The 17880-nt window shown below is 39.6% G+C and overlaps 1 protein-coding gene across 3 annotated transcripts in view; it reads right to left on the reverse strand.

The window, feature by feature from the left end:
* LOC144773424 (N-acetylated-alpha-linked acidic dipeptidase 2-like) overlaps positions 1–17880 on the reverse strand; it is a 776499-nt gene that overhangs the window by 39821 nt on the left and 718798 nt on the right. For all 3 annotated transcript variants that reach the window (XM_078658418.1, XM_078658416.1, XM_078658417.1), the window contains exons 17-19: positions 17728–17818; positions 2421–2685; positions 2042–2123 (exon numbers count right to left, since the gene is read on the reverse strand). In XM_078658418.1, the coding sequence (XP_078514544.1) occupies positions 2042–2123; positions 2421–2685; positions 17728–17818 (438 nt within the window). The remainder of the gene's footprint in view (positions 1–2041; positions 2124–2420; positions 2686–17727; positions 17819–17880) is intronic.

Genomic DNA, 17880 nt, shown 5'->3' on the forward strand with positions numbered 1-17880 from the left:
ATGGACAACTTTTAACTGGTGTGGTGTATGCACAGAACCGTGAAATACTCTTCACAATGTGCACCTTCCGTGCACCACAGTGCAAGAGAGATTAAGCTGGCATGGGCACCTTGGTATGGGTTATATATACTTCGTGTTTGTTAGATAATCTGGCAGGACATCACCACACCGTATCTTCTTCTGCCAATAAGTGGTCTGTAGCAGGCAGATGATCACGGGCACTGAAGATATCTGAAAAACTCACTCTGACTGCAGCTCCTCAGGGCACCAATGTTCAGACGTGACCAGACTAAAACACTGCCATCTTGGAGGTTAGGCAACCTGAGTCCTGCTCCAGTCTCTCAGGGAGGCTAACTCTCCCTAACTACGTTGCAGATGAGAAGGGAATTAGGAAGGAAGGAATATAGGGGATAATACAATGAAGTCATGTAATTTGCCAAAGAAAGCTCTGAAAATGTCTGAGGATGTCTGGGCACAATACAATGTGCAATGTAACTGGTACACCTGGGAGGGGACATTAGGTAGATAACTGATAAGCCTCATGAGCATATTCTAGGAGCAATCCATGGAAACCGTCTACAGTCATCTCCATTGCAATTAAATGGCTGAAAAAAACAAAGCCGCCCACCAGCTTACTGGACTATTTAGGCACTCTCGGTGCAAAAACCTATGCCCACAATTGGCTTATCCTTGGCATAATTTCCTAGTAAAGATTCTATAAGTATGACATTTACAGAGCTCCTTAGGCATTGATAACCAGGTTGAAATCTAGTTATTTACTGATATGATGTAAAAACAGTAGGAAACAAAAGTTGATGTTCACTGTTATTATGTCACATGGGGGAGTGCTTGCATCAACCTATGCTGCCCCCTCCGCGCCTTGTTCTGTGCAGACACTAGCGAGTGATCAGAATGGTAGCTGGTAGGAGCATGCACCCTTGTGGACCTCTCCAGGGTCTCCTCAGACCTGAGAGCTGTGGATGAAGATAGGTGTGGTGCTGTTGTTGCACCAACTGTCGCATTCTCCTGACAGTGCACGTCTTTGCAGATCTGCCCAGACAGGCAAGGCTGCTGCACTGACAAGTAGCATTCCAAGAGCCACTGTCAGAGCAGCACTGGCTCCTTGCTCGGGTGAGGGTGAAGAGCAGAGAGTGGAGCTTTGGGGGCTACTGCGGCAGCACAGAGAGTGGTGAAGGTGGGCGTGGGTGACATTTGGCCGTGCATTTATTTTTTAATTTGGTCAGGGTGAGGGTATATATAGAGGGAGGTGTGGTAGGGTGACAGGAACCCTTTGGTTATGGATTGGGTGTAAGTGCAAAGGCTATACTTAACATAGAACTGTACGTGGGTAAAACTGAAAATCAGTGATGTTTTTCACCCCGGGGTTCTGAATAACATCATGAACAACTCGAGTTTTGCTAGTTTGTATATTTGATGTTATTTAGAACATATCAATGAAAAACACCCCTCATTATTCACTGTTACCATCTATAATTCTAAAAGTAACCAGGCAGTCTATGGAAATGTTATGCATAGAACAGAATTTCTAAATGACAAATTCTCAAAAGACTGTGAAACACTGGGGACAGTCAGGACACATCTAGAGAACAGGTAATCTTTGTAAGTTTTGTAACAAGAAAACAGAGGATAAGTTGGACTCATCAGGACACTCTTCATAAGGAACATTAATACATTAATGAGCACATTTAGGATTGAAGAATGTCTTCTGACTGAGGGAGAGATGTGTACATTGTCACCAGCAGGGTACTTCCAACATAATACCACTCATCTAATTTTTTAATTTGGAAATTTAGTTAGGAGCTTTTCCAACTCTGGGTAAACATGCCAGGATTATATATTTGTGAAGGTCTTCACTAATTTTAGTTTGCTTTTTCTTAATTTATATTTTCATTTTTGATTCAACTACATTATTAAAGGACGTGGAGGAACCTGTGTGACATGATTGTTTTACTCATTAGAAACAACACAACAGTACAGACCACTGAGGGCCATAACAAGATTGAAAACTGATTGAACTTACTTATTCATGTCTAGTTGCTCAATTCGTTTATGGAACTCAATGGAAGTCTTCGTAAAGTTTTCCACAGCAGAAAAAAGTGAGTCTGAAAAAGTAAAATATTTTGAAGTGTTAAAATGATGTAAAGTTTAAGAGAGACAAAAGAAGGACATCTAGCTTAACATTTGAGACCCCGAATGCATACATTTCTCTGCTAATTGCACATTAATAGACAGATTATGCAACAGTTAGCATAAGAGCGCACAAGAAAGCAACCCCATTCACTAGCATAAACCCTATGGCCACGTAGGTGAGAATGAGTTATTTAAAAATTATTTATGGTAAAAGTTGTCTGAAAAAGTTTTAGACAAGTTTTGTTAGACCATTGCATGCCAATACTTACCAAACGATACACCATATTGCTGAAGTTGTGTTTGATGCTGCTGAGCAATTTTATAGATGCTGTCAGCATAACTTTTCAAGGCCTCAGCATAATCCTGTGCATTAAATGGGATGATCCTGGAGTTGGCAAGTTCATAAACAAGTCCTCCACGCAACTGTGCAACTGCCAAGTGCTTCTTAAACGTAGGGTCATAGAATCTTTCTACCAGCTCGAAGGTCTCATACACAGTGTGATAAACTGGGTAGTTACTGTACTTATCTGTTTTCTAGAGAAAGGGAAAATTGTTTGAAAAAATGCATCATTATATAGGCCTTGGCTGTTCTAAATAAAACAGTCTTGTTGATTGATGCAAGACGATTGCTTGCAATTATCAGCATAGGAAGTTAATGTTATGTGACCAACATTAATAACGTTCAATAAAAAACCCCAGGTTGACCGCTCCATTTCAAATCTGAGGCATTCCCTGTCTAGAAGGTGCTATCCTTTTCGCTCCGGGCTCTTGAGAATGGCAAACTGGCTGCACTCTAAGAAACTAAAGCTGAATGGGGAAAAAACAGAGCTGCTTCTTTTTGGAGATCATAAGGATCTGTGGGGCCCTTCTCATTGGCCGGTAGAAATGGGCCCGACCCCGATTGCGGTACAATCTGCTCGCAACCTAGGGGTAATAATTGATGAGAAGTTGTCAATGCGAGCACAAACTGCCAAAACGGCCTCAACATGTTTTGCAATCCTCAAATGGTTGAGGAAAATATTGTGGCAACTCCCGGAGGGGGCACAAAGAACAGTAGTACAGGCATTAATAGGTTCGAGATTAGACGACTGGAACCTCCTTTACTTAGGAGCGAACAAAGACACCATCAACCGACTTCAGGTCATTCAAAATGCCGCAGCTAGGTTGTTCCTTCGTCTCCCAGGACGCACAAGCATGACGGAACATTTGAAAAAACTGCACTGGTTGAAAATCGCCTACAGAGTGAAATTCAAAGCACTCTGCTATATGTTTCGGATCAATGTGAAGGAAGCACCTACATATCTATGTAAACTGGCCCAGAAATATATACCCCCCCGGAATCTTCGATCCTTGTCTCAGGCCAAATTTGTTGTTCCCAGGTTTAAACGGGCACGCTTGGGCGGACACTCATTCACGTATATGGTCCCAGTCTTGTGGAATTCACACCCACTCAATTTGCGTCTGGAACCTAACTACTTCCACTGTTCTTCTGCTCGGCTAACACAGATCCAAGGCGCCGAGAACCTCTCAGGGTAGCTGTTGTGCCATATAAATACAATAAATAAATAAAATAAATAAATATCCTTTCAAACATCATCTGACACAAAAAACATATATTTGGAGCGTTCTTATCATTCCTGCCCCCTAGTGGAATTCGGGATTACTGGGGTGTGTAATTGAAACTAGCAACGCAGATTATTTTCATGACCTCGCCACTGAACGCAGGCAAATCCAGCAAAATTTTCCTGTTATGTTGCATCGGTTTGATCATCACACCCTAATATTGCATAAACATGTCAGGTCTTTCACACAATGTATCACTCACATTGGATTTGATTCATTCAAAAGAAAATGACAAATACAAGAAAAGTCAAACAATAGAGCAGACAGATTTCAAAACCAATTATCTCATATATTAATCAATTGAAAATCTTTATATTGATTATCAGCTTTCCTAAAAACAAACGCAAGGAAGCACACACTACTAGGTTAATTTATTCAACAATTGCACACTACTCTTTTGCTTCCTCAAATACTGGGGAAAACAATTCTAAAGAGGCCGCTTTCCATCCAAACACAAATCTATTGTTGCGCCCTTTGTCCATATTACATGCCACTTAATTGGCATTACTTTCTTTTTAAGATACATTTGATATTAATATCCGATCTTTAAAAGGTCTCACTTTGGCACAACCCCAACATAAAGATCAATAAACCTATATCTTTCTGGAATTTCTGGATTAAAACTGGCATTTTATATATTAGGGACATTTGTCAATGAGATATATTTTACTCTTTTTCAGAATCAAGAACCACATAACATTTATCGAAATCTCGCTTTTCTAAATATGAACTGATATTCAAGTCCATTTTAGATGCTTATAATAATTTACTACCATTTGCTAAATTATCTAAAATGGATTTCTTTCTAAGCCTTTTTAGTAGATCAGGTCATATTGCTTTCAAAGTTTATAAAAAAACTCACCATTGCTTCAACACTTTTTGTTAACTTAGCCCACAGATGGTCTTCAGACTTTGATAATCCTTCTGTTATACAATGGAAATCAATTTGGTTGTGCAACATTGCAGTGTGTTTCCCTGCTACTCTGATACAAACTAATATGCACCTGCTATACAAATGTTTTTGGCCTCCAGCTAAAATGTTTAAGGTGAAACTAACTGACACACCAAATTGCTGGCACTGTAAAAGAAATTTGGGAAGTTTGCAGCATATACTGTATGATTATCCTGTTATTTTTTACCTTCTGGATAGACGAATGGAATATTATTTTACAGATTTTTCAACTACAAGTTCCTTTATAATTTAACATATTTATCTAGAAATCTCATACCCTTCCACATTTACTAACACCTGCTGATTGTATGCTTTTTGACTTTCTCATATCTACAGCAGTTAAATCAATCGCTTCCAACTGGAAAGATGCTAGCTTACAATCTGCTAAAATTTGGTGGAATTGGATAATTTTTCTACAATGTGGTCATATTCACTATTATGTCCCCATAATGACTCTACTATTCTTAATGCTAACATGCGGTTTACTCTGGGCTCTTATACACACAACTCTAATGTATTATAAACCTACAATATCTTAGTTCTTCAGTTTTGATCTATCCTTGGTGCCTAAAGATTCAGTTAACACCATCAACTATAAAAGGATCAAGTACTCGGCAGCGACCAATGAAAGCATACTAGAAAAGGCTAAGCAGCACTTTGAGGATAGAATTGGATCTAGCGAAGTTGAGAAATGGGAGAATTTTTTAACAACAATGGCTACTTACTCTACAAGTCCTAAGCTACAAGTGGGACTGATCATGAGCATGAAACACTTTACACGAGAGCATAAAGATAAGATCAGGTACATAAAAAAATCAATCTATCATACAATGCAACACCTCTCCCCTATCATACAAAGGGGAGAGGGGTTGGCCTAACTGCTAAGGCGCTCGACCCGGGACCTGGGGATCTGGGTTCGAGTCTCGGTAACGACGCCAAAAACCTCCTGTGATTCTGGGCAAATCACTTAATCTCCCCGTGCCTAAAGAAATGAAAGTTTGTCCTCATGTAACGTAACTGGTGCTATGTAAAGCGCTCTGATACCTGATTCGGTTCGGGTCTAGTTCGCGCTATATAAAACTCTGCAAAAAAATAATAAAACATATAAAATTGCGACAACTTAGATGTAACCCAATGAATATAGTGAAACATGATCGTTTACGGGAATTAAAAACGTCACTGGAAAAAACAAAATAGGAAGCGAACAGATCTGTGGAGGATAATATGTGGGCAAAACTACACGTGGATACCAAACAGAGTGATGGTGCAAGATTTTGGAAAACCATAAATTACTTCATAAAACCTAGGTATGACTGAGTCGCCTCTAATATCACAGAAGAATGGGCAAACCATCATAGAAATCATTTTAATCAAGACAGACAACAACTATAGATCAACGGCGAATGAAGGACTAACAATTTTACAAAAAACAATTAAGCGTCAAATCAAAAAAGGAAGAAGAGAGGGGCGCCAGGCCCAAACGGAATTCCGCCCATTATTTACAAACAGGAGGAAAATGAATGGGCTGTAGCACTCGAGCCACTTTTTTTGTAAATTAAACACTTCAATAGATTGCCCGGTTCCAGGAAGGGTTCTATCATTTCTCCGATTTTTTAATCAGGGGACAAGTCTCTCCCACAAAACTATAGATTGGTTGCCCTTATGGACAATGAGGCCAAATATTTTGCTGGGATACTTTTGGAGGAATTGCAGGCCTGGGCCACAAAGAAATCCCTAATTCCGGTTAACCAGTCTGGATTTGCTAAATCGGTTGGGAAAACCACCAATATTTTAACTATGGACCTGCTAATTGACAAGGCTAAAACAACGTAAATGCCCATCTACTCTATTTATAGATTAGAAGGTTGCTTTTGACCATATTAATCGGAACCTTCTATGGTCCAAATTGAAGAGGTGGGGTATACCAAGGCCACTGTTAGACCTGCTGATCAACTTGCACACTGAGACATGGATCCAGGTAAAGCTGGGTGACGGTTCACTCCTGTCAAGACGTATTCTAACCAACAAGGGTATTAAACAGGGTTGTGTCTTAGTGCCCATACTGTTCAACTTGTTTTTAGGTGACCTTATTCCGATCCTCAATAGCTGCAACTCTCATGCACCCAAATTAGGAGGGCTATCATTGCCAAGTCTTCTCTATGCGGATGACATAGTCCTAATCAGCCATACGAAAGTAGGGCTTAAACATCTTGTGGATGCTACACAGAGATATTCAGATGCAAATCAACTAACAATAAATCTGGAGAAAAAACAGACAATGTCAATCAATAAGAAAAGGAAAAATTCCTACACCTGGTTTTGGAACAATATCCGTATTGAAGATACGTCAGTGTATAAATATCTAGGAGTCAAAATTGACAATGGCGGCCAGTTTACTATTCAGAAAGCCAGCAATGGAGGTAAAGGCATTGCCGTAGTAATCTCTTTAAAAGCACTAAACAGTAAACTCACCAGCCCATCTCTACTGCCTCTGACAAAAGTAATACAAGCCAAGCTCTTGCCAACAATTACTTATGCGAGTGAAGTACAGAGAGGCAGAGATGCAATGATTCTGGACAATACAGTTACAGCTACATATAGCATAATTTTTAGCCTGCCAAACACACCTCCCCGGCTCAAATTAGGCTTGAGTTTGGCGGCCAGAAACAGCTTCTGGCAAGACAGGGGGTGTACATAACCGCTTGGGACAAAGTGTGAAAAACTAAACAGGGAACCTTAAATGATTATTTATGGATGAAACTAGAGCGAAACCCAGCCTCACCATCCTCTAAGTATCTGAAAAGCAGCCTGGTGAATCTCGGTTTACAACAGCTTTAGAATACCCCCACCAACCATATAACGGTTAAAAAACTGGTGAGGAAAACAATTAAACATCTCTCATGGGCTGAAGACAAGGCATCTCTTGCGAAAAGGTCACATGGCTGGATGTCCCTAAACTCCTATTCCGCACAAGCACCACAGAGCTATCTTGACTTGGACTACTCAAAAACTACTAAATTGAAGTTTTTAAAGTACAGATTGGGCCTGTTACCCTGCATCTGCCATTTCCCACACTGGCTTAAGGATAAGGCGTGATCCCTATGTCTCTTATGTGGCATGGCACCTGAGGATATGCTGCAGCTGTTGTGCTCCTGTGACAAATTGCTGGAGTAACGAAAACATTTGCTAAAATTTCAATTTAATCAGAAAGGAATATGCTCACGAAGACAAGCAGTTCTTGCCTGCTTTGCACCCCATGACCCGCAGTTGAACTGTAGTTTTGTGAAGTTTATGAAGGTAGTGGAAAAGAAAATGTCAAAACTTGACTCTTAATTGCCTCTCAGATAACATTATAATACAAGTTATATCTCATTCTAATAACGATCGTCAAAAAAAAATTGCCATTTTACGATTCTAAATGAAAAATTGAGACAGAAGATATACCATTTTATGTATGCAGATGTAATTTTAATGTTTGTAGTGATATACGTTCTTGCGTGTAGATGTAATTTTAATTGTTGTATGGCAATGGTTTTAATTAACTATGAAAATAAAAATTACTTACTTAGTTCTTCAGTTCATATTGTAACCATATACATGTTTTTTTATTTTCTTTTTATAATATGAATATGTAAGTTATTGTTATTATGCTCTTTCATTATCTCCATGGATTACTTCTTACAACTCCGGTACTAATTTCTGTATGTTTATTAATGTTGTACATGTTAATCTGCAATATTTTTCTTTCTTTCAACTAAAACTACTACAGCATCGCCCTCTGGTGCTTGTAAAACAGACAATTTAAAGAAACCTTGTTGGTTTGGAGTTTCTAACAACACTCGGTTTATTAGCAGTGTAGCCAGAGATGAATTGCCATTAAAATAAAAGTATAAACTTATACATTTATAGCTTTATTTTCATCTAAAGATACTGAAGGATTTGGAAACTTACTATTACATTGTTGAAGAACCAAGACTAAAATCCACCACCAACAGTCTGTCTCTTATGTTACAGATTTGTTTATGAATATCTTTGTGTTAGCTGTCTGGCATCTGGATGCTTAGATTAGGTCTAATTTAAATTATTTTTTTAAAGAATTAAAATTAAAAAACAAAACGAAAAAACGACAGTTTTTTAACAACTTAAACTGATGAGTGAAACAACCAAGATCTAAACTTATTCTTCATTAAATTGTAACGCCTACTTCTAACACTAGATACCCCGTTGAGGATCTTCATATAGGGTTTATTTTAGGCACCTTTCTCCAATACCTTGTACTACTTTTCAAAAGGTAGATGTATGTATGCATATGTTTTCTTATCCTTGCCATAATGAGTGCCCTGCAACAGTAGTGGTTCCTCTATTGGGGTGTGAACCCCACTGAGAGTCAAAGGCCAATGTTTTGTGAAAATAGTAATTTCCCTTTTCCCTGGCTGCTGTGTTAGCGCAGGTCAGGTTAGCCAGACATGCACTAACTCTGGTTGGATAGATTTCTGAATCTGGCTAACCTGATATGCGCTTTTCAGGCCTCTCAAAGAGGAAGAGGGAACACAGCACAGCCCTTTGGTTTCCTTTTGAGTGTTTGGTTCACCTGCCCCAAACAGTCCTTGCATTGTTCTCATGCAGCTTTAAAAATAAACAGCATGAGAGCAAAGTCTGTGTTGTTTCTGGTGGTCAGGCAGGCTCGTCCCATGGGGTCTGTGCTTACAAGGCAGTGCGGGGCAGGAGATTTGAAGGACATCACCAATTACTATGTGGCTTTATTTCGAAAGTTATGCAACGGCAATGCTTTTCTTTTCCACTTATGCACAGCATCAATGACTGTATTGTGCACAATGGAAGTGAAAGACAGCAGTTGCCTTTTTTTCTTGCACTCCAGCAGGTCCCATAGAGCACCTGCTAGTTACAGGAGGACTAAGTTACTTGCCAGGCCTGGCTGTTCTCCAGACTCAGCATTCATTGGCACTCAGCATGACCTTGGCAAGTTATATAATTAAAATAATAGCACCAAATTAATATTAATATCAGTAATAGTAACCAGAGCACAAGGGTTTAGAACCGTGCAATGAGAGAAACTATATCTCGTGGGTATGACCTCAGCCGGTTTCCTTTGAAAAGTGATTCTAAATGCAAGTCAATGATACTACAATGTGATAAAAACAACCTGTGTAATCTACACTGTAAATATAAATATGTGAATCTTATTTTTATTGACACTCGTTCTAAATACGATGTTGCCCACATTCATGTTCACTGCAATGTTAAACAACAATAAGGACTCTGCGTACTTGGTACTGTTGTCACGTGCCAAATATATGTGTCGAAACAGACTATTCCCTGTCTCTCGGTTTGTTACCTGCTTCAATATAGATTTATGTGTTAAATGTGCCAATAAACTTGGATTACCATAAAACACTCAACAAAAACACACACACTCAGAGCCCAATTTGGCTGAACACTTTCATCATCTCACAAATGACACACAGCATTTTGGTCCTGTTTGCAGTAAGGCAAGGAACTACTGTAATAAGTGAAAGGTCAGGGCCTAAGCACCTCCATTGATCAGACAGGAGCTAGGAGTGCCTTAGGGTGTCCCGCATCCACAGGATAGTGCATCTTAGAAAGCTGGACCCTCACTCAGCTATCCTCAAAACACTGCTGGACTTGCAAAAATATACCAGATGGATTGAACCTGCTGCACTTGGCTTCTGTAATCTGTGAGAATCACCTCAAGGGTTTGGACCACCTTCCACTTAAAATCCATGGACAGAAATTTCTCAAAATACCATAAGGGAGATCCCTGCGTGGCTCAATGAACATTAAAGAAAAGCTGAAGAGGACCTTCCTGTGAAAAATCCCAGGTGACAGTTATCAAATGGACCTGGGCTGGACTTCGAAGGGGATCTCTGCCTGACAAACACAGTGTCTCTAATTGCTCTCCTGGAGGTCTCAGGGGCCTTGGATGTTATCCCTGTGATTGAATAGGCCTGAGAAAAGTATCCGATTGGCAGGTCCATGGCGTCAGATTGAATGTCAGGTTTGGCCTGTGAGTACAAGAGTTTTCCCTAAGAAAAATGACAAAGTCCGTTCTCAAATTAGGACATGAAGCTTTTTTGTATGACAATACAAAATTAGCTTTAAAGTCTGCAATTTACCCTTCTATATTTCAAAAGTTTCATCTGTATTTCAATCCGAACATTTACAACCACCACTTTAAAGAGTCACCAGCCGACACTGCCCGCACCAACTACTGTCACAGATTTTGAAGTTATTCCTAGCACAGACCTGTCAAAAAAGACTTGAATCCAAGGGATGTTAGAGAGGCTATGATGATATTGTGTGGGAAAAAAGAGTAAGTACACTAATTCTGCAAGTAGATATAACAAGGCCTAACCATCTTTTGTACTGAATACTGATAGTATAAATAAAATTGGTATACAAAGCTAGGGGTGTAGGTGTCTGTAGGGGAGAAGGCATACTTCAATGCCATCTGTAACAAATGAGGAACTATAGTTTATGCTCAACTGGGAATTCCCCAAGTAATCTAAACAATATTGGTGGTACATTCAAAATTGACCTCCCACGCCATCAGAAAGCATATTGTTTACCAACTCCCGACCCCCACCTCCCCATATAGTGAATACTGCACATTTTTGAAGTAATTTGTTCATCAAAGAACTGACCAGTTGACTCCTTCTAATAGCAGTACCTTCCTGGTTGATATTTTGGGTGATTGCAGTGATAGTGCCAAACAATCTGCCACATAAATCAAATGTTTGAGTTGCAGGGCACAGGGGGAGAGTGGGTTAATCAATGCTTTACTTTGAAACAAGTCTTCAGGAGACCCAAGTTCTGAAGAAGCATTGTAGCCTAGCCCAATATTTCCAGTATCTTGAACTTCATTGGGTGGAAAGTGAATGAGCACTGGGCATGGGAAACAGGATGCAGCTTGGATTACGTTTAAGGACGCAAGGGCCAATACCATTCTCTTTCAGGAGATCCATCTTCCATTTAATCAATAGAACCTAGTTTGTTAGAAGAGTTGATTGTCTAGTCATAAACCTCTTCTGAATTGGGGCTTCCTGTTACAATTAGACAGGGAGTAGCTCTGACTTTCAGTTAGAAAAATGTGGCTAGCAAACAAACGTGGTTTAGAACTGTCTTGCAGCACTGAAAGGAAACTAACATCACATTTGCTACCTTGTTTCGCTTGAAAATAGGTGGTCCTGCTGCTACTTATGAGCTATGTTTTGTAGAGGACACTATGTGAGTGGTGGTCACTATAACAATATGTTCTTGGAGCAATATTGTTCTGTTAGACACACTTCTGGCAAACCCGTCTGTGGATGGCTTTAACTCAGATTTGGAGGACACCTGGTATAGATTATATCCATCAGAACATGGTTATGTTTTCAACTCTCACATTTACCAGTGATAAATCTGGTTCAGGCAAATTCTAGTACTAGGTTGAAGTCCTTGTAGCATATATTAGCAGCGATCATCAAAATCTTAATTCCTTAAATAGACATTCAGGTGGGTTATTGTGAAAAATGGCCTAGTTTTGATAAGTCAATAGACCCATCCACAAACATAGCATTCCTTAAAGTTTCAAAGTTTTTTCTTTAGTAGCTAATCAGAGCAGCAAGTCAACACCAAGAGAAAGTTATCAGTAACAGCATAACTAAGCGAAAGAATCGTCTTACCCTGAATTTTGCTCATCTGGAGTGTCTTTTCTGAACTGTGCCTCTCCAAATCAAACTCCTCTCATTTTAGATTTAGGATGGAAGTTGGGAGTTTACCTTACTGAGTTATTCTGTCAGGCTCTAAATTGAACTTTCATCTTAGAGTCTGAGATCTGCCCCTCTGTCTTCAGTACCGGTCTTCTACACATATCTAGCCTTTTGTTATCAACATCATGGTACTATATATCAACACTTATTAACACCCTTATGTAAAAGCTTGGGTGCATTTGTTTCTCTGAACCCTGCCACTTTGAAATCTGCTTCTTCAAACTCTCCGATTCACCTTCCCTGCCAGTGCACGACACAAACCACTCATGTAATTTATCTCTTTGTTATGGGTAGAGGACCCCCTCTCCTGCACAAATTTTGCCTTTTTCCTGGCATAGGTGCTTGACAACCAGACTTGTAACTGGACATTGTATCTTCCTCAACTCTAGAGCAAAGATTTGTTATGCTTGCATTCACTTCCACTTCTCAGGGAGATCCTTGGATGCCTGTCCTCCTACCCTAAGCTTTTTTTCTGCTACTTTAACTAAAGCTCACCGGCTACATTCACCTATGTACTTCTGGCAATCACATTGCTACTTATTATTCAACTCACACTTCAAAGTTAGCACTATTTGAGCATTCTCATATATTTCTCCTTACTTCTCCTCCACCCTGCCCATGACAACTTCTTCCAGGTGTGTTGTCACTTTAACTTTTGCCCTAATGCAATTTCTGTGTTGTGTGATTTGCTTCTAAAGTCTCTCCCCGCTACCTTACCTGTTACCCTATGCTAAATCCCTAGTGAGTGGCCTGCTATTCCTAAGGAGAGATTGAGATTGAGAACTCTGTATATTTAGACCGTAGTCTTTAAACACGAAAAGATCTCGTAAACAAATAAAACCATGCAATTCCTTACAACTTGCTTAGCTTAGTACATATGTTAAAAAGTCCGGTATCCACCTTCTCTCCCAATAGCATCAACGTATGAATATTATATACACTAATTAAATAATTAAAATAGCATAAAATTCATTGAACAGCTGTACCATTAATACGCTAATTTAGAAGGGGTACATTATCCACATCCTTTCCTAATAGCAGCAATAATTTAAAACAGTAGGATCCATAAAATGGTCGTTAGGCTAAGATATTTATATACTCAGGATAGGAGAATTTAAAAAATAAATAACATTTCTAACCTCGCTTGAGTTTATCCCGTACAAAGCGGTTTATGCCTTTCATAGAGTTTTCTAGTGCAATCGCAATATCAAGACTTGTCATTTCTGTCAGTAGAACAATAGCTTGGGTCTTGTGACCTTATTCCATATTTCAAACATACTGGGCGTAAAAACAATTTTCTCAAATCTAAAACTGCAAGGCAATCTAGCAATATATGTAAAATTTCAGATCTGATCCAGAGCCCACATTTACATGTTCCGTCTGGGTATAACATTTCTTCATTTATTTTTCCCTCCATTAGCCATTGGTTAATGCCGATTCGTATTCTTAGGATTTTGCACCTAAGCCCGTGGTTAGGCAGAGTTTCCAGATACGGATATCATGCGGCATTTACCCAGGAGTTTATTATACCCTGAACTGATTTTTTCTTACTCAGGGACTCCAGATCCTTGACTGCTCCATGCCTTGGTACCTGAGCGAACTCTTGGTCAATTCTACATCCAGGGGGTGCTGTATTGAACTCACGTTTAAACTCCCTGCAATTACCTGGATTTTCCTTCTCGTTTCCTTTGCCCATTCTAAACTACTGTGCGGGACGTCCTTACTACACCAGTGTGAGACTTTCTGCACTCCCCATGGATCCTGGCGTTTCTAGAATCTTAACAGAGACAATTGGACCTGGCTGCTTAACGCTATTGTTCCTGTCTCCTTTCTAATTGTCTGAATCATTGCAGAGCTTGGTAGGGACAATAGCGTTTTTAAGGCCTTACCTTCATCCCGATCCCACCCTCCTTTACCACTTAGATGGAGAACTTCTGCCCCATACAATACTTGAGGTGGAATCACAGCTTTATAAGCTTTTAACATTGGTCTATGCGACATATCCCCATAATCTTTATTAAATTTTTTCAGCCCACAAATGGATGAAAAAGATTTTTGTTTTTAGGCTTCTAGGTGGATACACCATTTTAGGGAGCTGTCGAACCAAAGGCCCAGATATTTATATTCTTTTACAATTTCCAGTTTTATTTGTCCTAAAAACCAACTAAAATTTTTCTCACTCTCACCAAAACATAAAATCTTCGTTTTATCCATATTTACAACTATAAAACTTTGCCTCACAGTATTCTCAAAAAACATTTAATTTCCTTTGAAGCCCAAGTTCCGTTTGATTCATTATCACAAGGTCATCAGTGGATACAAGACTTGATAATTTTCTGCCACTCATTCTGGGGCTTGCGCTTTTTTCAACTTCCAGTGCTGCTGGTAGGTGAGCTAGGAAAATTGCGAAGAGCAGGGGGACCAAGACGCAACCCTGTCTTAGCCCATTCCCTAAGGCTATTTTCTATGTCAGTGACCCTTGTGTGGTGTCCTTAATTACTTGGGCCCAGTTCCCTCTATGTAGTTCCTTTAGGATGGCCAGTAGGCCTTCCGGTATATCATACTTCATCAGGCACTCCCATAAGCTCTTGCGATCCACTGAGTCAAAAGCTGCCCGAAAATCAACAAAGCAGCAGTACATTTTCCCCTTTTGCTCTATTGATTTCCAGGCGAGTGCCCAGAGGGCGAAACAATGGTCTATGCTGGAATGACCTTCTTTGAATCCCCCTGTTCAACCGGTACCACTGAGTTCTGGTCCGCCCAATCTTTTAGTTTACCTAGTATTATTTTTGCGAAGATCTTTTCCCCTATATCTATCAGATTAATTAATCTGTAGTTCTATGGGGCATGCATATCACCTTTCTTGTGTATAGGCCTAATTATTGCACCCTTCCAATTATTTGGGAACGTCCCAGTATCTAAAATAACTTGAAACATCTTAGAAAAGAATTCTGCCCACCAGTTCAACTGGGTTTTAATTATCTGGGTAGGGAGGTTATCTGGACCGGGTGCCCTTGTTAAATTCTGAGATCTTTTTGTGTTTTTCACTTCTGAGGCCGAAAAGTCGGGTTTTAAATCTGCTACCAAACCGCTCCAATCCGGTTGCACACCCTCTTCTGGTTCTCTCCCTGGGCTGTATAATTCCAGCAAATATTCCTCCCAAACAGTTTCTTCTACCACAGAGTTCATTTTGGCCGCCGGGCGATCAACTGCTGATTGAGCCAGTTTCCAAAACTGACGTGTATTCTTTGTTTCTATTGACTCAAGAAACTTTGTCCAACAGTCTTCTTTATAAGCTCTTTTTGCCCTCCTAATTAACATGTTATATTCTCTTTTTAATTTTGTGAGAATATCGACCCTACCCTGTTCATACTTTATGCTAAGACTAGGTGCTACTCTCCTCAGTTCTCTCTTCTTTTCCAAACATTTCTTTGAGAACCCCTTCTTTGTCTCTCTGGCTTTCTTTGGTTCCTTTTAGCATTTATTTTAGCTTTCCTCAGACCATCTCAAAGGGTTTGGGCCACTTCAAGTTTTTCCTACATACCAGTCCAAGCACTAAACACTTGCTCTGCCCAGATCTAGGTTCTGCTGCAATCTTACTAGCAGGGCTATATATACTTCTGTGAGCCTCGTTGTGATCCGCCTGGGATATCCCACCTTTTGTTCAAAGACTTTATTACAGGGATTCAAATGAACATCTAGGAGGTCTAGTTCTAAAAGGTTATGGCCACTCCCTTCTGTGTTAGTAATCCTAAATCCTTTAATAAATTAAAATTCCAGGGTGACGCAAAGACGTAATCTATTGGGCAATTTTGTGAGCCTAATTTAAATGTTTTCTTCTCTGGACAGTCTAGGGTTGATCTTCCATTTAGCCAGAAGAGGCTTTTAGTCCCCAAATAATTTCCCAGCTGAATATCATTAGATTCCCAAGGAGTCTAGTGCCTCTTCTGCCCTCTTCTTAGGACTACCAGCCCAATTTTCTGCTTCTTCAAGCATTCACTTCTTTCTCTGAAGTATAATGGCAATCTTTATTGGGGAGTGGCAACCTGAACCCAAATTCAACCTTCTGCAAGATATTTTATAGATGCACATCATTGAGTCCACCCTGTGCAGAAGCGTGTGCATGCTCTCTCCTTAATCATTCTAGAACAACCAATGTATTTATGTTTGGAAATTTCAATACCTGGTTCAGCAGGGTGTATTTATCCAACACTAACAGTTATTTAGATCCTGGTGGGTGCCCCTGCTATGTCAAAGGAGTCTATAGCCTCCCGTACCCTCTGCTCAGGACAGCCAGTCCAATTTTCTGCTTTGAAGTAAGAATGCTTGTCCAATAGAGTGAGCAGGGAGCACTTGGCAATTTTCCTAAATTAGGACTGCCATGCCTCCCATGACAGCCCCAGGCAGGGAAATATAGTGATGATTTCCTGCTCTTAATAGGGCAACTAGAATCACTATGACCTGGCAGCCTTGTGTCGGAATTGCAACCAAGGTGACAGATTCCTCCTGTAGAGATTGCTTGGTCTCTGTTAGTGCAAATGCAGATGAGGCAGGCAAACCAAATGTTTGGTTTGGTAAGGCTTCTGCTCTGCCAAACATAATGAGTCGCTAAATCTATCTTCAGTCTCTGCCTCAGCACATCAACAATTCACAAGATCTAGCCATTTGGTTCATGCATCCTTGACAATATTTTCATAGCTGAGCAATTACTACTTTACATTTAACACTCTAGTGCCTTACTCGGCTATCCTAAAGCCACATTTATGAATACAATGAAAGCATCAAAAACAATTTTACATTTCTAAAGAACACAATGCATAGAATGAAAAGCATGCATGTACTTATAGGTAAAATATCATGGTAAAAAATAAAACATTTTTCTGCCTATATTTAAAAACAAAATAAGAATCGCATTTCCTCTTGCCCCTGTAAAGATTTTGCATGAATTAATATATACAATATTGTTTATGTTATGGCATGTACACAGGATGCATTCTATCTGGTGTTAACAGACTGTGTGAATGCTAGTGATATGTTACATACAAAAATTAAGGACCAGCCCACTCAACATGTTTTAAGTAAATAAAATAAAATGGCAGATAACAAAACATCCTTTGAGTACAAGTGTAGTAAATTCTCAAGTCATTTACCACAAGGATACAAATGCACGCACAAATCAAGAAATCTCCAAGCAAACTGCAAATAACTTACTGAATTTTTTGTGTATCGAGCTCTGCCAGCTGCAATACCCAATCTTTGAAAGTACGCTTCAAAGTCACTCCCAGATCCCAATTTGTTTATTCTGCATAAACAAATAAAAACATATTTAACAGGAATATGCCACAAATACAAACAGAATAAATG

Source organism: Lissotriton helveticus, chromosome 8, assembly GCF_964261635.1.
Source record: "Lissotriton helveticus chromosome 8, aLisHel1.1, whole genome shotgun sequence".
In the NCBI taxonomy this organism is placed as follows: domain Eukaryota; kingdom Metazoa; phylum Chordata; class Amphibia; order Caudata; family Salamandridae; genus Lissotriton; species Lissotriton helveticus.